Source organism: Oenanthe melanoleuca, chromosome 1, assembly GCF_029582105.1.
Source record: "Oenanthe melanoleuca isolate GR-GAL-2019-014 chromosome 1, OMel1.0, whole genome shotgun sequence".
Taxonomy (NCBI): domain Eukaryota; kingdom Metazoa; phylum Chordata; class Aves; order Passeriformes; family Muscicapidae; genus Oenanthe; species Oenanthe melanoleuca.
Genome location: NC_079333.1, coordinates 72160160 through 72181416, shown reverse-complemented (window position 1 = coordinate 72181416; position 21257 = coordinate 72160160). Strand labels below are relative to the sequence as shown.

At 38.1% G+C, this 21257-nt stretch overlaps 1 protein-coding gene across 2 annotated transcripts in view; it reads left to right on the top strand.

Moving 5' to 3' along the window:
* ABCC4 (ATP binding cassette subfamily C member 4) overlaps positions 1–21257 on the top strand; it is a 140322-nt gene that overhangs the window by 8052 nt on the left and 111013 nt on the right. For both annotated transcript variants that reach the window (XR_008840954.1, XM_056496459.1), the window contains exons 2-8: positions 4898–5008; positions 7086–7206; positions 7802–8026; positions 12104–12193; positions 12526–12689; positions 16774–16899; positions 19661–19910. Coding sequence is in view for 1 of the 2 variants with exons in the window: in XM_056496459.1 (XP_056352434.1) it covers positions 4898–5008; positions 7086–7206; positions 7802–8026; positions 12104–12193; positions 12526–12689; positions 16774–16899; positions 19661–19910 (1087 nt within the window). In the remaining variant the exon portion in view is untranslated. The remainder of the gene's footprint in view (positions 1–4897; positions 5009–7085; positions 7207–7801; positions 8027–12103; positions 12194–12525; positions 12690–16773; positions 16900–19660; positions 19911–21257) is intronic.

Below are 21257 nucleotides of genomic sequence, written 5' to 3'. Positions count from 1 at the left end.
ATAGAGTGATTTTTAAATTTATTTTTGTAATCTTTATTCCAAGTTGCATCAGTATTCTGGCAGTAACAGGGACTTATTCTGGGCATGTTTCCAGACTGATGTCTTTGATCAGCTAATCGTTTTGATAGAACAGAGGCATTCCCAGCAGAACACAAGGTACTCAGGATTCTTACTGATACTCACATTTTTATGCGTAGGTCATGCTAGGAAGAATTTGGGCTAAGCTCTTTGAAGGGCATCATGTGAACCTTGTGTTCTGAAAGAGTAACTAAAATGAGGCAATGTGTAAGAAAAAAAAAATTTTTCAAAATTTCTAGCAAACAGGAAGATACCTGGGAAAAGTAAAGACAGTTACCAAGGAGTCCTGTTTTCATTTAAGTTGAGCAGCTTCTTCTTTCTTGAACAGAAAGAATGAGTCTTACCTTCCCAGCACATAGTTCCTTTCTTTTTTTCTGGTAAAATAGATTGGTATTGAACTCATCATTGGGGTGAGAGGAGGGGTTTCCATGACTGTTTATATATTTCTTCAATTTCTTTAATTTAGGTTTTTATTTTAGTTTTTTTTTTTTTTTATTAAAGAATAATGCAATTTGCACAGGTTCTGTTTTCATTAACAAATGCTAATTTTTTTGTGAGCTGTTTTGAGTACTCCTTGATGAGATCTGTGTTAGCTGATCTCCTTCTGACAAAAGACATAACCAGTCTAATGAGTAGTTGTCCTTTATGGCTACTTTGGGGTTTCAGGGATGTAGACCTTTGCTTTATTTGTCAGCCTCCTCTAACAGTCCTCTGACAACACTCTATTTTAACTGAGCCTTCAGGCAAGAGAAGGGCTTGGTTGGTTTGTGTGTTACAAGTGTGTGACTTGAGTAACAGCAGGCTGTGTGAAATAGGCTGGTCTCAGTTCTGCTGTGAGTGCAGAGAATTCCACAGGGCATAATCTGCATGTGGCATTCAGGTGGAAGCTTTTACTTTAATGACTGAATAGCAACATGTGCTAAGTCTTCTGTCTGGAATTAGACCTTCCCGCATAAAGTTCAGGATGTGTCAGTGAAATGGTGATGCTCAAACTCTTCTTGCTGTACTTAGAATTTGCAGAAGACCTCATTCTTGGGATAAAAGTCCTTCAAGGACTAAGCATAATTTTAAAAGGAAGATGTTTAACCTTCTTTTTTATAAATTTTTTTCCCTAATGTTACAGAAATGTGGACTTCTGCTGAGTCTTTGCCATGTTGTCCATAATAATAAATAAGTCACAAAATATGAATTACTACAGTTTTCTGCTCACTCTGGATTGGTTTTCCTTGCCTTCTTTAATGTTAACATATAGGTGTAATGCAATATATTATTCTTTTCAATGTTATGGTTTTAACTAATGGAAAAAAGGAAGAAGCCCTGAAGTTACACTGGATTTCACTGGAACTAATAGTCTGACAGCCTTGAGACTTCTGGCAGTTTTTACCCTCCACTATCATCTCTCATCTGCTCCTTAAATGTTTTTCAAATTCACTCACACTGTAGGTACAGCGTGGAGATGAGGGGACGAGGGATTTATTGCAAACTGTAAGAACTCAGTGGAGGTGGGCTTATCATCAGTAAGTTGTTTTGGGAGTTTAAGGACAAAGGATAAACTAGATGGCTCTTACAGTCCTGTGCACTTGAGTGTTGTCTTTCAGCTGGTTAGTTTGCAGTGGACTGCACATCTGTGGTCAGCACTTGCTGCTCTTGGCTGTAGTGTAGAATCAAATGCCATCAGTATTGAGCTGTTGCCTTCAGCAGAAGTGTTGTTCCATTATTCTTCCTGTTGCCTGCCTGTAGTTTTTTGAAAAGTAGAAGTAGAGGAGCAGTGTTCCATGGAGTAAAATTAATAGCATTGTTTTTATTTTTTAAGACTGTATATTTAATTCTGTTTCTAAAGTGTCTTTTATTTTCCTCTGTGTACTCTGCTGCATGCAGAAAGTACTATTCAAGCACTGCTGAGCTCACAGTTTGGGCCTCAGCACAAGAGAGACATACATATATATATATATATATGGCTTTCTTATGTATTGGGATATATATATATATATACTGGAAAGAGCAATGAAGGGTCACAAAAATTATTAAGGGTTTGGGGCATCTCTCCTGGGAGGAAAGGTTGAGAGAGCTGGAACTGTTCATCGTGGAGAGGAGAAGATCAGGGGGATATCATCAATGTGGATATTTATCAATATGTGGATATTTAATAGAGGGTAAGGTGCAAGGTGGGCAGAGCCAGGCTCTATTCAGTGGTGTCCAGGAGTAGGATCAGAGGCAGTGGGGCCACAAACTGAGTGACAAGAGGTTCCCTCTGAGCATCAGGAAACACTTCTTTGCTGTGAGAGCACTGCTGTAGGCTGCTTGGAGGGGTTATGAGGTCTCCATGGAGATCTTCAAAAGCTGTCTGGACATTGTCCTGGACAACTAGCTCTAGGTGGCCCTGCTTGAGCAGCAGGGGTTGGACCAGGTGACCTCCAGATGTCCCTTCTGACACAGCCCCAGTCTTTCTGTGATTCTGTGATAAATATCCTGTTTATGTTCCTTGTTAAATGTCTGAACCGGTTTTGTTATCACCACCTCAGCAGCAGTGGCCAGTGAAATCTCACAGCTATTTCCATGGACAGGGGAAGGATTTATCCCTTATATTTTCCTGAAAGGGCTGCCTCATCCTGATTCTCGTGTAGGAGAAAGATTACTTTAGCCTCTGTCTGGAAGGGCAGCTGTGACTTATGTTTTTAGCATGGATGGCGCAAGAGGAGCGCTGGGTATCGGCCTCAGGAGTCAGCTGAAGTCTGCAGATCTTTCCCTTAGCTGCTTGTCCTGGAGCAGACAGAGGCTTTCTCATCCAGCAGGCAGGAATTATTTGAATGGCTTGGAGGTTGTTTGTCTCATACCTGCTTTTCACCTGTGGTCAGCTGCAAGAGCTGAGGCCAGAGAAGACATGTTTCAATGGAGCAGGTTGCTGGTGTCAAACCAGGTGAAAGTTCTGCTGCTGGTTGGAGCAGCTGGTATTTTTTTGAGACCTTTTGTCAGGACCTTTTGTGGGGAAATTGTGGCAGTGATTCAAGTTCTGATCCTATTTTACCACAAAGTCCAAGCAACAGACTTGCCTGTCAAGTACTTTCTGTTTCCAGTTGTACCTTTAACATACATTTAGGAGGTAACAGCTCACATAAACAAATCTTCAGGACTCCCTCCAGGAGTTTTAAAAGGGATGTTAGGCATCAAAGGTGCTACTCCAAGGATAGAGACTTAATTTTTGAATGAGTCATGAAAACACTGTGCTAACATGCTATATAGTGAGGGAAAAACACTATATAATCCCATTTGTTGGTTGCAGTTGTGCCATGGAGCCTGGGAAAAAGGTTTTCACAACAGTGCTGTCTTTGAAGAAACTCTCTGAGCCTCCTCTTTAGGGTTCTGTCTGCCCATCCACCCTCTCCAAAACTAGCCAACAAACCTCTTGTGAGCCAGTGTATACAAAGTTTAATTGGAACATGCCCGAGCAAGAAATGTAGAGCAAGTTGATGAGTATTCATAACTGCTGTTGTGGTTGGGATTAAATAAATAACCTCATTGTAAACCATCCCAGTTTTGAAATCTCACATGTAGGTCTTCCAGAGAATAACACATCTCACCTAGCACACCACATGTTCTTCTAAGAACTCTGTTGGTGAAGTTGGGTAATAATTAAGTGTCAGAAACTAAGCTGCAGTTCAGAACTTTCACAGGCAGTTGAGATCAGACTTGAGTGCAGGAGTATTGTTTCCAAAACATATCCATCCCTGGCTTCTTGATTGTGATGGTGTTAGCGAGTTGAGAAAGCACTTGTAGGAAAAGCCTTGGGGCTAAAGTCCATGTCTCCTGGAAACAAAATATGACAAATTCAATAGAGACACAAACTAAGTGGATAACTACAAGTTCCCTAACTCCACTGTTCCCACTAAGCCACACCTGTTTTGCCATGTGTTACTCTCTTTTTCTCCATCTCCTGGACAGCTTGGTCACTTTTGTGCTTTATGCCATACAACTCTCACCTTGTGGAGCACAATTGAAACTGTTTGGACATCCCTGGCATGTTTCAGGCTTGAGGAATGATCCAGGTGCATAAAAATCTAGTTTTGCTGTTCCCTGACAGTTGACCTATTTGGTATAATAAAATACAGTGTTTTTCAACAAATCTACAGTACTGCTATTATAAATTTATCTTCAAAGTGCTCTCTAAAATATTGAGCTTTTAAGAATCTTTCCACTAAGGAAGCAGAGCTGTAAGACAATATTTTCCTTTTTGAACATACACATTGTGTCAGTGTGCTTCTGTTTATATCTCCAAACATGAGAAAGGTACAGTAATAATCCTTTATTTTCCCATTTTTACATTTCAGTGGTTGTCTTTAAATTACTGACCTTTAATACTTGTCAAGATATCAATTGAACAGCAGCTACTTTTCTCCTCAAGTAAATGTTACAAAAAATGTCTTTTAGCGTGCTTTACTATTTTATTTACAACTGTCAATATTTTGATAGTTGGGTTAAGTTCAGTTTTTTCCTTAATATTTAAAGAAATGCTATTTTTCCTTGAGTGTAAGGAAACACGGAGAGAAAACAACTCCTTTAGGGCCAAAGGAGGGTTATGCTGGCTGTCTGGACACCTGGGAGTAAGGTGCTATGGGCATAAAGTGATTGAGTAAGTGGGAAGTGCTTTCCCATTTGCAAGATAGGGGTTGACTTAATTCTTAGATGAAGGTGCAGTGAGATGTGTGGATGTTGAATGATTCAGGAGGAGGAAAAGATGGAGGTAAAATAATTAAATTATGATGTAAAGAAATTACTCTTTTTGGTCTGCTGATCAGTTTGCTAATAATTTGTATTTGACTAGGTGGTTGAATCCCTTATTTATTATCGGCCATAAACGGAAGCTTGAAGAAGATGATATGTATAAAGTGATGCCAGAAGATTCCTCAGAGAAGCTTGGAGAGGAATTGCAGTGGTAAGGAGAAAAAGTGTAGAATACTTTGGGTTGGAAGGCGCAATTGTTCTTTTTTTTTTTTGTATTAATGCTGAAGAAGGTAAAAATCTTATTTCTATTCTAAAATTAAAATATGTTATTGTAAAGTTTAACAAGGTTAAAAGTGATGAAGAATTTAGAGTAATAAGAACTAAGAAAACTTGTTTACCGTATAAACTTTTTAGTTTTTTTCAAGTTACACATAATGGAACTGCATTAGAGTATTTCCATTATGTCATTTATAATTAATTTGACACTTTGCAAAATGCTGCAAAAGACAACTTTTCATCAACTATAACAGTAGTGATCCTTAATAAGTGTGTGAGTCTTCTGGCCTGTGATAAAATAGCTGTGAAAACTTCAAATTGCTCTGTATAAAAGTGGAGAAGAAAGTTTTAGATTTTATTTATTTTTGTTTGATTCTTTGTTTGTTTGTTTAGAGTGCAAATTGAATTAGGTGACCTTTTAAATATATGAGTGTATATAAATACATGTGTGTTGCAAATCTGCTGCTCACTGGTGAAGTGAGCAAGATGCCTTGGACAGCTAAAAGCATGTATCTAGGAGGTGTTTTTATCTTGGTTTTTTTTCATGGACTGTGTACTGCTTGGTAGTGTTATGGACTCTAGGGGGATCTATATTTTAGTAGGAAAATATCTTCAAATAATTACTATTTATATAAATTGAAACAGAGAGGATTTTTGTCTTCAAATAATCTTCTGCTAAATATAGTTAAAGATGCCTCCTAGTGAAAGGTGGCCTCTGTATTAAGAAAGTGTGGCCTTGCTTTTTCTTGTCTTTGCACTGAGGGCAGAGCAGATGGACTTTCCTGATAGTTTGACTGGGATGAGAGACTCCTCAAGAAGCAAAAAGAATCCAGAAATGAAAGGTTATGACCAGGTCTGCCATCATCCTGCTCTGGAAAAGTTAACTGAAGAATGAGGGTCAGTGATAAGCTCATAGGAATTGCTGCTTTTAATGTAGCTGGAGAGCTTTGCCTAATTCCATGGTTGTGTCTTGGAGCAGTTCATGGACTTGGCTGTAGCAGAAGATGGATTTTTTCCAATGATTGTTGTAGTAAAAGCATACACTTGCATGAGTCAGGAAATGGTAGAAGAAAAAAAAATGAGTGGTTTTTAATTCTTTAGTGTACTTGACCAAGAAGTAGACAATATAATTCATAAATAGCTGCCTACAGAAGCAGTCTTTTCTCTTGAGCCAAGAAACCCCTCAGAACCTACATAGTTTCAGTTTTCAAAGCATGTAGACAATAACTCTGTAATTCTTGTAACAAAAAAAAAGAGAGGGTAAAATTAAAAAAAAAGTTTCTTATCTGTATTCTTTGAACTTTTGTGCTTTGTTGCAAAATAATTGGCTTTCATGCCTTAGACTCATTTTGCCTCTAAAACTACCAAGGTCAGAGGTTTGGCAGAAAACACGTAGCCTTCAGAAGAAAGGGGGAGGATCCTGTCTGACAGCAGTGTGTTTTAAGAAGTCTGCTTAAATTGAGATACTTTTCTTTTAAAGTCATGCTTGTTATTACTGTCTTTGGTTTTTATGTGAACAGATTGTGTCCTACTTGTTGGCAGATGTGGTAATGGAAAGGTCTTTGCCAGCCTGCTGATGAATCCTTGCCTTCAGAGAGATGTGTGGAGTGTTGGGTGACAACATCCTCATCAAAGCATGTGGTGGAAAAAAGACAGGGCCAGACAGGGTTGAGAAAGGCTTGGACATCACAGCCCCTCTGGGGAATTACAGGGCATGTGGATGGATAAAGACAATGAGCTGCCTCAGTTCAGTCCATGGTCAGGAGATCATATGATAATAGGCTCTTAATTAAGGTGGGTGGTGACTCTCTGAACCAAGTGGAGAAGAAATAAAAGAAGGGTTCCTTATCAGCAAATATCTCAAGGGTGATAATAGTCAACAGTGGTGAATTGTTTGTGATTAACCAAGAGCAAATAGACATCTGGCTGTTAGTCTGAAAGTGTTTTGTTCTAGGCAATTGCCTTGTGAATTTACTTCTGTCCTCCCAACATATCTGCACTTTGTTTGTCAGGTACTGGGATAAAGAGGTTCAAAAAGCAAAAAAGAGAGGAAAAACACCACATTTAACAAAAGCCATTATTCTGTGTTACTGGAAATCCTATTTAGTTTTTGGAGTTTTCACAATGATTGAGGTAAGTGGTGTAAAATGCCTAACAACAATGTGAAACTTGTCATTTTAGATTGCATAACATCTACTGGGGACTTCATCTTGTGCTGCTCTGAGAACCTGGTAATGTTCTCAGAAAGGTAAAACAGAGCTTTAGCCCTGAGAGACTGAGTTATAACTGCAGGATTATGGAAGTGGAACAGAGAGCTCATTTCCATGCATTACTTTTGAGACATTGCAAACCATTGACTTGCTTTGTAAGGCTTATCTGTATTTTATGTATCTGTGTGGGGTGCCCAATAGAAAGAGGGTTTTTTTTGCTCTTTCTAAGTGGCTCTAAAGGACACATGGAATTTTAAAAAAATCGAAGTGTAATACATAGTCATGCAATTTTTATAACATCAAAGGGTTTTTTTTTTTTGTTATTGAGAGAACTCTCCTTGAAGTTCCAGCTAAATTTTAATGTGAAACATGTTTTTGAGTTTTTAGAGCACATTAAAGACAAAATAATAAGGGATATGATTTATGGCAGTGCTTGGTTCTTGTTTGCCTGTTTACAAACTTGATTAGCACTGTGCAATATGAAATTACTAATACTTTCCCTCTTCTTTTTCTTTCAGGAAACCCTCAAAATAGTTCAACCAATTTTTTTGGGAAAAATCATTAGTTTTTTTGAAAACTATGGTGTCTCAGATGAGGTAGCTTTGAATTTTGCATATTGCTACGCAGGTGCTCTGTCTGTGTGCACGCTCATTCTGGCTATAATGCACCACTTATACTTCTATCATGTGCAGCGGGCTGGCATGAAGCTGAGGGTGGCTATGTGCCACATGATTTATCGCAAGGTAAGCAGACCTCTTCTCACCTGTGTTTTGTATTTGACAGCTCTTCTGTTGGGGGAGTTTTAAATGCAGATGTTTATTATGCTCGTGACTGCAATTCCATCGGAGTTACTCATTTGTAGACGCCTAATGCATGCAGAATGTGTCAGGCTTTACATGTGGACATGTGGCTTTGCTTTCTCTGTGTGCTGAGGTGTCTGAATGTCAACTTCAGGTCTGCCTAGTGAAGGTTGAAGGTGGTGAGTTAAATAGCCTTGAAACCTTGGAGGAGCTGATTTTTTTTTTTGTTTTTTGATGGAGCTGGCAACTACTCAGCCTTGCAGTTTGGTCCCAGGGGAGGACATGGTGCTTGGATGTCACCATCTGGTGCAGCACTCTCAGTCTCCTGGGAATTGCTTTGCTGCCCCTGTTGTGGTTAAAGGTTAGATTTATTTATATTTTATTCCATCAATGCTGTAGAACTAGTAGATGGTATCTTTTGCAGATCAGAGGCTGCTCCACTCCCGTGGGGCATCCATCAGGTTCCTTTGGGAGTGGCAGCAGTTCTGCCCTCCAGGCAGGCAGGGATGCTTGGCATCTTCAGCTTTAGTATCCCTCCTGTTTGAGGGGGAAGAGAGAGAGGGGCAGGTAGAGGAGAGACAGTTCAGAATCAAGTGGAATCCTAAGGCCAGGGAGTTAGAGATTTATATTACCATTTACTGATTTTACTGTGGGAGTACTGCAGCCCTCCAGTAGAACCAGTGAAATGTGAGAAGGGGTGTGGATTTAGTGAGCCATGGTTTCTTTGCTGTCTCTGTGTCCTGATCAAGCAATAGCTGTCCTGAACTACAGATGGAGTTGAGGCTGCTGTCAGAGGGAAAGTGGAGAAAGTGAAGTTTTACCTACAGGAAGAAGCTGAGCAACATCCAGGATGAAATACTCTCCTTGATGTGCTCTGGGCAGCAAAAAACCCAGTTGTAAATGTTTGCTTCACTCTTCTGAAGCTGTTGGCAATACCTAGACTGTGAGTCTGTCTGCTTCCAAGCAGGAAATCTCTGCTGAGGATGCTGGAAGGGAAAATGCCTCATCTTTCTATCTTCAGTGCTGCTGGAATAGTGACCTGCAATTTCAGACCTCAGCAAAGAAGTTTAATTGAAGAATCAGGACTGCAGTTTCTTTAGAATGTAAAGAAATCCACATTTTTTTAACCGTTAAACATAGATACCATCAACTTAACACAAACACTAGTGTAGGTCATACGAAGTTTTCGGACAAATCAGTAAAGTGAGGAGAGTAATAGTGTCCCCATTTTAAGTGGTGATTACTTTTCATACACACATTTATTCTCTTTCTCTTTTGATACCTTGGAAAGGATCCTCTGGGAACTTGGCTCTAACATGGCACAATGCTTTCTTGTACATAAACATCTCTCTAAGGTATTAATTTACCAAACTTATTATCAAAACGAAATTAATGAAAAGTGTATGTAGTGATAGTGTATTGTTTGTTGCTAAGTTGAAGCTTGGAAAAGAAATATTTGTAATATGCACCCTTATTTCTAGAGATGTGATTAAATGGAAAATTAATCTGCCCTCATGTTTACTTCTGAGGGTGAGGGTTGAGGTAACAGCAGAACATTAATGAACCTTTTTAATAATTTGTTGTCTTTATGTGCTGCTTATAAATAGGTAACGTTTTCTCTTTAATGTCATATATGCTTTTGAAAGAAACATGGGTGCTTATTTACCAGCACTTCAGCAGAGTTTGTTAATTGTTGTAGAAAATAAAATCTTGGATTTGTAAGGATAAATAGATTGGATAAGAGAGCAGTCCTAATAGAGAACTTCAAGTGTTCATAATTCCTAAGTTTTGGACCCTTTTTTATTTTCTGGAAAGTTCAAATCTAATTTGCGAAATCCTTGTATTCAAATTCTTAAGTTTTGGTACCAGTAAGAAGTATTAGTGATGCACGTAGAAAATTTGTAACAAAAATGAAAATGAAATCTTTCTCATGATGACTCAGAATCTTATGTTTTGAAATCAAAGGCTACTTGTGGGAAACTGGTTTTTGTTGGTTTTTTTTTAACGGTTAGCTTTTAGAAGTTCTTTGAGGTCAGTATACTGACTTTAGCTAGGATGGAGTTAGTTTTCCTCAGCTCATATGGGGCTCTGTATAAGATGTAGTAAAAAGAGGAAGGCATTGAAACATGACTTTTTGGTAGAAATTGATTATGAAAGTTAAACTGCTACTTTGCAGTTGAGACACATCCATTCAGCCAGGAGAATGCAAGGCTTGTTTCACTTGAAAAAAAATAAAATAAAAGAATCAAAACCAAGAAGGAAGCAAGGAAATACTAAAACTGCATTGCCACTGATGATGGGAATAGCTGCCTCTTCCCTGAGAAGACAAATCAGTCACAGATGAGCACCCTCCTTTTCGCTTAAATGCTCGTGTGTTTCCTCCTGGGACTGTCTTGGACAAAATGAACTGGACTCAGAGAATCATGTTAAAACTGCTTTTGCTGCTTGTGTAGAAGTAGGTAGGAAGAAGTCAGAAAGGTGATCGTGTGGCAGGTCCAAGGCAGGCCCCAGCCGTGGGCCACTAGCAAGACACCAGCGTGGTCTTCTGATGGTTCAGGTGAACCTTAGGCAGCAAGAGGTGCTGTAAACACATCCTGATGGGAAACTTCCTCAGACATGCATCATGGGAACTCCTATTACTATGATCTGTGGATTTCTAACAGCTTTTCTCAGAGCTTGCCAGCCTGAGTGTGTGGTGTGGAGCGAACATGATAGCAGCAGGCAGCTACCTGGGGGATTTCAGGTGGATGAGAGACATGTGGCTTATGACAGGGAATGAAGCAATAATTTTCTCAAATAACTGAATCTGATCTTTCATATACCCAGTATCCTAGATTTATGTTTTGGTATGTTGGAATTTCATAGTGGAGCTTTAAAAGTTTCTGCCTGCTGGCTTCAGTGAAGTTAGGGTTGGGATTCTCTCTGTGAATAACAGTATCTTTCTAACACAAAAGTGAGGTGCAAGAAATATAAGGAACCTTGTTTGAAACTATGCTTTGAATAGTGCTTTGATGGCTGATGTTCTTCTACTTGTTTCAAAATACTGGAACAGTATTTTTGAAACAATCGGTGCTTTTCAGGTTTGATTATTGGTCAAAAAGGAACCCTAATAATGTTTGGAGAGAGAGTAGATGTGCACTGCCTAAAAATGTGAAGTGTTTTTGAGGAGTGAACTATTTCTGTACAGAAAAACATGTAACATCCTCTGTAATTGTTTTTTAACTGCAAACCTGTTTTATTTCTAGCAGGAATAGAAGGAAGCAGGGTATCAGTATTTTTGAGCAATTTCAGTTTGGATCTTTGCAGTAAAGTTCAGACTGCATAGTTCCAGATGTAATTTTTTGGGGGGGATATTTTATAAACAGATACTATTTTCTACTGACAAATTTCCTTATTAACATATAGAAGTACTTGGTATTTACTCTTGTTGTTTTTCATAGCATGTGCTCAACTTCATTTCAAATAATTCAGAAATGTTAAGATTTTTCAAGAGTAAGTGATTTGTAAATGGTTTGCAAAGAAAAAAATTAATGACTCGAGGTTTTTTGCCTTCTGTCAGATAACATGTTCAAAACAGAATTCTTGCAATAGGCCAGACACTGTTCTGACATTTATCTGGCCTTCAGGTGGACTTTTCTGTTCCTGTTTTGTACAGACGCTCATAGTGAGGGGGAGAACAATGCACATGGAAAGTTACAGCTTTTTTGCTTAGAGACTTGCTGTGTTGGTATTTTCCTAATTTTAATTACTTCAGACATGAAGATAGGGCATTTTTATTCTCATACTCCTTCCCTTGACCTTTTTTTTTTTTTTTTTTTTTTTTTTAAATACTCTTTCCTTTGGGACTTTGTTTAGGATATTTAGTCTAATCCTCATTTTGTCTAAGGCCCCAATGCTCTCAGGCAAAAGCTGAGATGTGCTTTCAGCTTTAGCCCTGGTACTATATGTATGTATCTGGTGTGTACAGGTGTCCTGTGCTCTATAAGCTGTGATAATTTGGGACTGTTGTGACTTTTTCAGGCACTTCGTCTCAGTAATGCAGCTATGGCGAAAACTACCACTGGCCAAATAGTGAACCTGCTGTCAAACGATGTGAACAAATTTGATCAAGTAAGAGGTGTTTTACAGATCTTTCCAAGGGGCTGGAGAAATTGGGGGGTTGGAGTTAAGAAAGTTTTGTTTAAAACTGGTGATTAAATGTTTCTAATGAACATTTCTTCTAGTTGTTTCTTAAACATAGAATGGTTTGGGTTGGAAGGGACCTTGAAGACCATCTAGTTCCAGCCGCCACCATGGGCAGGGGCACCTTCCACTAGCAGGTTTCTCGTAGCCCCATCCAACCTGGCCTTCCCACAGGCAGAAGTGTTCCTAAATGTTACTAGGAGTTTTAATTTGTTAGCTAAGATCAAAAGCTAATTTTTTATTTTTTACTGTTTGTTTAGGTAACAATTTTCTTGCACTTCTTGTGGGCTGGACCACTTCAAGCTATAGCAGTAACAGTACTTCTCTGGGTGGAAATAGGCCCTTCATGTCTTGCAGGAATGGCAGTTCTGATTATTCTTCTTCCTGTGCAGACCTGCATTGGGAGGCTTTTTTCTTCCCTCAGGTAAGGCTGCATGCTTTGGGTTGTAGCTATTTTCTGTGCTGGGTTTTAAAATGTGCATATTGGGTGGAGGCAGAGTATCAGCTTGTGTCTGGTGATATTTTTTTGCAGTGTCTTCTATCTTTGCTAATGTTTTTTGCAATTGCTAATGTGAGATGTCTGAATTCCAGATTGTGGACATAAAGTGGTCTGCCTTCCAAACATGCTGAAAAATATCTGTTGCTCATTAGCTATCCAATAATTAAAAGAGTCTGAATATTTCTGTAGCTACCTTGCTGTAGGTCGTGGCATAGAATTGTGAAACTTGAACTTTGCCTTCCTGCAGTAATTCTTGGGGAGTGGTTACTCCAAAGGGGATGTAGTCAGTCCTTCTCTAATAACTGGGGTGATATAGGAGTAACAGCAGAAAGCTCTTGAAGTTTCTTGTTCAAAGATCTTGTTCTCTCTCTTCCATGACTAAGATGCAGAGAGAAGAAAGGGGAAGGAACTGAGAGAGAAGGCAAGAAAAATTTATCATGGTGGTTTTGATGCCAGCTATGAGGTTTCCAACTGCAGGGTTCTAGGCTGTGGAGATAAGAGCTTGGAGTAATTTTCCGTTATCAGACAAATTTAATTTGTTTTTCTGTAACTTTGTTGTAAAAAACCCCAGTGAGACTTGCCTCTGATGGGATTGTTGAGGCAAGTTCTTGGATCCAAGTTTTCTGTTTCTTGTGTAATTAGCAATGCTTGACTTATAATATGACTTTATAAAAGGCTTTTACATCTAATTGGAAATATTTTTGTGTTCCTTTACTCTTACACATATGATTAGGAGTGTTAGGCATCTTTCTTTGCATCTTTTGTTGAATGGATTCCTTTTAGCTCTTTCAATACGTAAAATTTCTTTAAGTGAATTAACTGGGCTTTTTTCCAAGTTGTATTTCAGGACAAGTTTTCTAGACATACTGAGCCTGGCATTGCCATTGCATGGCCAGGTGTGAAGGGAGAGGTGAGAATCACAAAATGAAAACAACTTGCATTTTCACAGAGGTAGACCTATTCATTTGTGGTAGTCTTCAGTCATTACATTCATGCTGTTGCTCAAATAGTGTTCAAGGGCTGTTTCTCAAATAATGATCCATTCAGAGTTCTCTGTCAAATTCTAAGGGCATTTCTTTTTATGATAAATTTATTGGTAGAGCACTTACCATATATTCTTAGATGTGTGTTTTCACTGCATGTGCAAAATGCATGTGTAAGTGTCAAGCTACTTCGTTGTTGTTTTCCATTAGTTGTAAGTTTTTGAGGTTTGAGTCAATAATTAAAATACCTAGTGCTTTATCTTTGGTGGCAGGCTTTAATATCTCCATTTTACTGAGGAAACTGAGGGAACTGAGATGGGAAACTGAGGCACAGAGAGATTAACAGACTTGTCCAGGGTCAGACAATTGGGTGACAAAAATCTCTTTCTTGAAGATATGTATTTTTAAAATTAATCAGTGGCTAAGTGACAGTGTTTGGGGCTTTTTATCCATTCAGTAACAGCCACTTGTTTGGATGCAGTGCAGGGAAAAGAATTTGTTAACCAGAAAAGCTTCTACTTGTCTCCATGTGCACAGATCTTTTTGTTTGAGAACAGAAATGTGCAATGAACAGAAGGAGTTAATGGTAAAACTGGAACAGATTTTAGCTCTGTAATGATGAGTGTGTTCTCATGGCAGTTTCTGGGAATCTGCATGGATTTAAGGAAGGCTGCCTATGAAGAAGTAATTTAAGGATTAAAGCTTTTGCTGAAATCCAAGCATGCTTGGTGTGGCAGTTAATTTGTGCTATTATTGAGCATTGTTCTTGTGACTCAGTCATGTAAACTCACATGCACACCAGTTCACGATGCAGCCATTGGCCCCAGTGCTCTGGGGGCTTGCAGATACAAATTTAGTATCCTGTGGAATGGTATCCACTGCACTCTGCAGCATTGCTTTTACTTGCACAACTAAGAGAAGTTTTGCAGACCTGATATATTATTTGATAAACAGTTAAATTATTAGACTCTGAAGACCATTTTATATGTCTTTTATTCACAAGAGCTGGACATTTTCACTGCCTAGTCATGCAACTGCAGTGTTGTTATTTTAAGTCCCTTTTCTTGAAGATAAAAGGTGTATCTAACTACTGTGTCAGACATAATTAAAACCCACCAAAGATGCCTTGTGAAAGCAGAAAGGAAGTTTGTATATTGCTTAATTTAGAATAGTTTTTAGTGCCACAGAGGGGTCTTCTCAGACAAAAAAATTTCAGGTCCTTTCTTATTGCACTCCTGACATGCTGTGTGAGCATGTGTTGGACTGATCTGTTTGTACTCTGAACTTAGTATTTTTAAAACCAGGGACACGTCTTTCTCTGTAGTAATTTACCATCAATGCACTGGATGTTTGTATACTTGAAGCCAATATCACTGAGCCTTTGGCTTCTGGTACGTATGTAAAAAATAGGTTTATTGCAGTGTAGGGGAGTGTAACTTAAAAAAAAAAACTTTAAAAAGGCCTCTTTCCCAGCTTCTTGAGCATTTTAAAGCAGTTTGAACAGGATGGTTACTATGATGACATTTCAGCAGGAAAACTGAAAAATTGGTTTATGAGAACTACAGCCTTTTTTGATTCACACAATTAAAAAAAAAAAGAAACCTCTGTTAACTTTATTAATTTCTATCATCTTCATATTTCTTATTATGTGGAGACCAAGCCTGGAGGTTAGGTGACTTTCAGGATTGTAGATGAGAATTGTTTGCTGCTGCAGAGATATGAGCAGCACATGCTTATTTTGCCTTTTCCAGGGGTGGTGTGTGCATGGGGAAGAAATGATGAGCTATTACATTCTTTAAGGAGTTATTTTTCTGTTACTGTTTCTTTTTGAAAAAGGAAAAGATGAAGTAGCAAAGATAATCTCATTCCAAGTCCATGTCCTTGGTTTAGGCTAAGTTATTTTCTTCAGTGTTATTAAGAATCCATGATTGCATTAGGGCCAAGTTTCTAAATGCCTTTTGTCAGTTCCCTTGTATAAATATTTTTTAATACCCTGCTTCAGCCATCCTAACATTTTTGGAATGCTGGTGCTGAGAAGTTTTTTTAAAATGACGAGTAGGTGCTTGAAATTCTTTCAACTTGTGTTCTTTAATTATGGTGATTTCTTCCAGTATATCAGAGAAATCCTACAGGGGACAAGTTAAGCTGAAAAAGCTCTGTCATGCCTTCTAAAAAGATTTGAATTTTTTTAAATGATCTCTGAATCTTAACTTTCATTGGTATATGCAAAAATAAGTAATTTAGCAGGTTAAGGTAAGTTTTATCAAAATAAGGTCTACCATAGCTCTCCATGTGCAAAGTGTTTGTCTACGTGAGTGAATTCAGAATTGGAATAGGATTTATTAGCATGATTATGAATTTATTATGTGGCTTCTAATTTTCAATGCTTTTTTCCTAATTAAAACTTACTTTATTATTTAATTATATATATTTTCAATTTTTTTCCATCAGTTCAAACATAGTGTAGGACTAAAACACATATATTTAAATTAGTATTAATTACAATTAATGTTTAAATAATATTTAATTTTTTAAAGAAACCATATTGGGATTATCTAATGAATTATAGCTCATGTACTAAGTAATCTTTGCTTCAGCTACAGTTAATCCTGAAGAGCCACAAATGAGGCCAGTTTCTTTAACATCAAAAGACCTTTAGGACAAGGATGTTTGTTTGGGCATTTTGAAGTATTTTTAAAGTGATTTTCCCATTTTTGTTTAATTTTAAATGCGTAGATGGATGTGTTTAAGTAATACTGCATGTTTGCACAAACTGACATGTAGTTCTGAACATTGAACCAATTCTCAGTTCCCTGAGAACCAGGAGTACAAACATACCAAGTCTGTTGTGTGTCAGCTTTAAGATCCTGGTCTTCAGGAAAACCCTTTAATGCAATTACAATTTTGTGAATTGTTGCTTGTTTTATCTTTACAAGTAAAAGGAAAAACTTCATGAATATGCTGTGTGATCATAAATTGTCTTCTTTAGGGAATATGAGAATTTTTCCTTTGTCTTTCCTTTTCAGAAGCAAGACAGCTGCCTTAACAGATGTCAGGATTAGGACCATGAATGAAGTGATAAGCGGTATGAAGATAATAAAGATGTACGCTTGGGAAAAATCATTTGCAGAACTTGTGAATGGTTTAAGAAGGTAATCCTGGAAAGATACAGCTTGATGTATAACCAGTGTCATTTTCCATTTTTAACATGAGAATAAGTGCTTTATTTTGTGCTTTAAGATGCAGTTTACTTGAACCTTTTGAGCTGGTTTTTTTTTTTAATTTTATATAGCAGGAATGGAGGAATGAAGATACATTCTAAAGGAATAAAAATTTAAAAATCTTTCAAACATCAATAATTCAAGCTTTTTTTATTCTTCCTCTTAAGGTTGTGTTAAAAACTAGCAACTAATAACCTGTAGCAGTTGTAATGCAGCAATTTCATCCTCCTTTTATGCATTTTATTACTCAGGCCACCTGGGAAAGGTAGAAGAGAGAAAGACAGCAGATCAGAAAGTTTGGTGTCCTAAGACATTTCATTTCAGAGGTTTTTTTTGACATCAAATTAAAACATATTAATGAATTTGATTTTCAGTCAGTATTTGCCTTTTTATTTGACACTGTAACAGCATTCAGTGCTCAAGGTTAACTGTGGGAGTTTGGGTGCATATTTGTTATAAACTGATTTTCATGTCATGTCCCTCTCCAGCATATGAATAGAAGGTTGTTATCCTGCTGCAGATTATCTGACCTTTTTGTTTTAAATGTTTTATTTTGGAAATAATTTTCTTAGAAGGAATTTTTTTTTTCCTTTTTCATCCATGTGTAGGCTTGCAGAATTGCAAATGTTCCCTGAGATGTTTCTTCCCATGCACATGATTATTTCCTCTGCTGGATTATAGGATCCTGTGTTGATTGAATGTTCATGGCTGATGGGAGCTTTACTGTCTTGCATGGAGCCAGAGAGGATAGTTCTTTATTGAAGCTTTATTGAAAGCTTCCTCAGAGGGTGTATTCACATCACTAAATTTTAGATTTCCAAGTTCAACACCTCATTAGGATTAGAGGCTTTCTTTTTAATGTTGGAAAGAAATAAGATCTTCCAGAACACATCTTGAGCCCTCTTTCCTTTCTTGAACTGTGTCGTGGAAAATTGTAATTAAAAGTATTAAATTTATCCAGATGCTTTATTGTCCAGTATTTCCACATTGGCCCTTGCAGAGGCTAAGATGCCATCTGAACTCCTCCATTGCATTTTTTTCCTTGTGTCTGTCCATATTAATTTCTTTTTATGTAAGTTTGTGCCTCAAGACAGTGTAATATATTATATGCAGCCTGCAGGTAGGCTGTAATTTATCTAGTATTTATGGAGAGTAGCACAAAAAACTTGCTGATTTTCCACAGATAATGAGAGGATTATTAAGGATTATTAAAGGGTGGGAAAAGAGTTTCATCCAGGGCTGTAGAAGTAATTGAATTAGACCCAATTCAAATAGTTTACATACAGATGTTCCTTCTCTGTACTCCAGAAGAGATCAGAGATTGTAAACCCTTAAGCTGAAAAAATAAGTCTTTGAAACTCTTTAAAAGTCTGTCAGTTCAGCCAATTTGGCAAGTATGGTGGGAAAGTTGCTTAACAAGTTTTCCAGTAGTGCATCCTGCATCCTTTTCTTCATTAAGTCATTACTTAATTTACTTCAAATTGTATAATCACAACTTGAGTTTCTAATCTTAATGTATAGTTGTAATTGGAAGGTGATCAAAATTATTAAGATTTTCCCTAAGAATTGCCAGAATATGTGGAAAGAGAAATTAGGAATTTTTCTGGGATTTTATATTTGATAGTATTAAGTAGACAAAAAGTAGAATATTTGGGGAAGGAATAAGTTGTTGTGACTCTTGATAAAGAAAAATGATTATATTAGTAAGGAGGTAAGCCTGAAAGCATCCACATTTTATTAGATGATAGTGCAGTAACATTTTGAGGATTGGACTTGTTGAGTCATTTAGAAATGAAAACTGCAATTTAACTGAAATGGAAATTGAGAACAAAGGCATCAGCAGCTTTTTGGTTGCTGGAGGGAGACTTATATGTCTGTGCAATACTTCAATCACTATTTAGCTTGGGCAATGACTGGCAGAACAATTGGCCTCACAGATCAATATTTTCTTAATTTATGAACCAGAATTCCTAGAGTAAAAAGAGCCAGGAGCAGGGTCCAAATTGGGAAGGATTTAGACTGGGATGAAAGGAAATGCTCTAAATCCTGTGATATAGCTTGAGGAGAAGCAGCTGGATAATGGCAGAATCTTGGGCCACAGGCAAACTCTTGATCTTCTGGAAATTGCCATTTTTTTGACTGCAGAGGATGTGGTGGTCTTGTCACGAGTTTTGTGAATTGGATTTTCATATTGGAAGAATAAGGAGTTTGTGGGTATTTGGTCTTTATATAGGTTTTTTTTTTCCTCTTTGCTATTGCATGCAGCCCAAAAATATTTGAAGCAGATAAGAATCTGAATTCAAACACTAATTTGACTAGGGGAAAAAAAAATAGTATGTTAGTTTTCTGGCTCTGAAAAATAATTGTTTTCTATAGCTATTAAGTTATTAAATATAATGAATTTCTCCTCTGAATTTCCAAGCCTCTTAAATTCTGGGTTTTTTTTTTTTGTTTGTTTGTTTTGGGTTGGTTTTTTTTGTGTGTGTATTGGTTTGGGTTTTTTCTTTGGTTGATTTTGTTTTGTTTTGTTTATATTTACTGTAGAACATGTTTTTTCACAGTTGTTTGCATATGAGTTGGGGTGGTGCAAGGGGAGGAGAAAGGCTATGAAAGTAAAATCCTGAGAGGGGATTGTTGAAGGTAGCAGTAATGGGAAAGATTGATGTGATTTGTTTATGTTTTGCATTTTTAGGAAGGAGATTGCCATGGTTATGAAAAGCTCCTACCTTCGAGGACTGAACTTGGCCTCGTTCTTTGTGGCAAGCAAAATAACAGTGTTCATGACTTTCATGGCCTATGTACTACTTGGCAACGTCATCTCTGCGAGCAAGGTGTTTGTGGCAGTGTCCCTGTACGGAGCAGTGAGACTCACAGTGACCCTGTTCTTCCCCTCGGCCGTGGAGAGAGTGTCCGAGTCGCTGATCAGCATCCGGCGAATCAAAGTAGCGTCACTGGCTGGGGGGTGTGGATTGTGTGGATTGCTCTCTTACCCTCCCTTTGTTTTAACATCACTGACAAATGCAGCCCTGGTATGGTTTTGCAGTTTGGGATTTGTAGTGAAATAACCTGTTTTGGAAAGGGAATGTGTTGCTGCCTGTGCGGGTGCAAAAGACGTGACATGGTGCTGTAGGGTAGGCTGAGATGTAGGAGAGGGGTGTGCAGGGCAAAGAGGTGTTGTAGACATTTCTGAAGTAAGAGGAATGTGTGTACAGATAGGCAGGCGTGCTGGGATTGGGATTTGGAGAATAAAGCAGGCAGATGGGAGCTGTAGCTCCCATATTTCACACTGCAGTACTCTGTTGCCCGTGGAGGACACGTGTGAGCCCCAGCTTCTGTCTTGTGGCTGCTTTCAGTGCTGGAGTGAGGACTCAAATTCAGTAAGAATGAGCACTGGTAGTGCTGAAGTCTGGTGCTAACAGAGCAGAGTGTGTTGTACACCATGGACTGCTGTGTTAAAATGCTTGGCTTCTCACTGCAGTCTGCAGCAGTGCCCACCAGCTGGAATCTGAGCAGTACCTCTGTGGCAGTAAAAGCCTAGTAGTAATCTCCCTACCCTCCCATGGCTCCTGACGTACTTCTGCTTCCTCTTAGTTACTGCTTTCTGTAAGTCTTCAGCAGCTATCTCATATCTGCTAAGCTACTCTTACACTAACTCTTACACTAAAACTCTCAGCTAAGTACTTGTTAACTAGTCTTGGCTTCTACGATCAAGGCATTTCTTCTCTTCCCAAAATATTGCCTGCTGCTGCCTTTAAGGTCCTCAGACTCCATGAGTCAAAGGATAGAAGAATGTTTTGAGTTTTACAACAAAAAAATGTTTCTAAAAATGTTTGGGCTGTTTAGCATTAGGCAAGGGGTGGTAGAAGTGTGGTCATGCTACAAAGTGCATACCTATGCATATTGAAGGAAAAGTTTGCTGACTGGGATGTAATGTAGAAAGGAAGTGCAGTAGTGAAAGTGCAATGAGCCAGTTATGCAGATGAAAGCAGATTTCTTTTATTGGACTTTAAAATGAGGAAAAGTTCATAGAGTGTTCTGTCTTCTGTTGGTCACTGGAAAAATGCTTTAATAGAGACAGTAGACAGCTGTTATTATTCTTCCAATGAAATAACGTATGCCTTTGCTATCAAAGCAGTGGAATGAGAAGGTGTTGCAGTGAGGGTTTCACCTCTTCTGCATGGAAAGAGGGATTTAAACAATTTTAAAAGTTGTTAGTGATTCAAGGAAAAGACAGGACAGATTCCTAAGATCCATTTCTTTTTGAAATTATTTATTGAGCAGGTGATTGT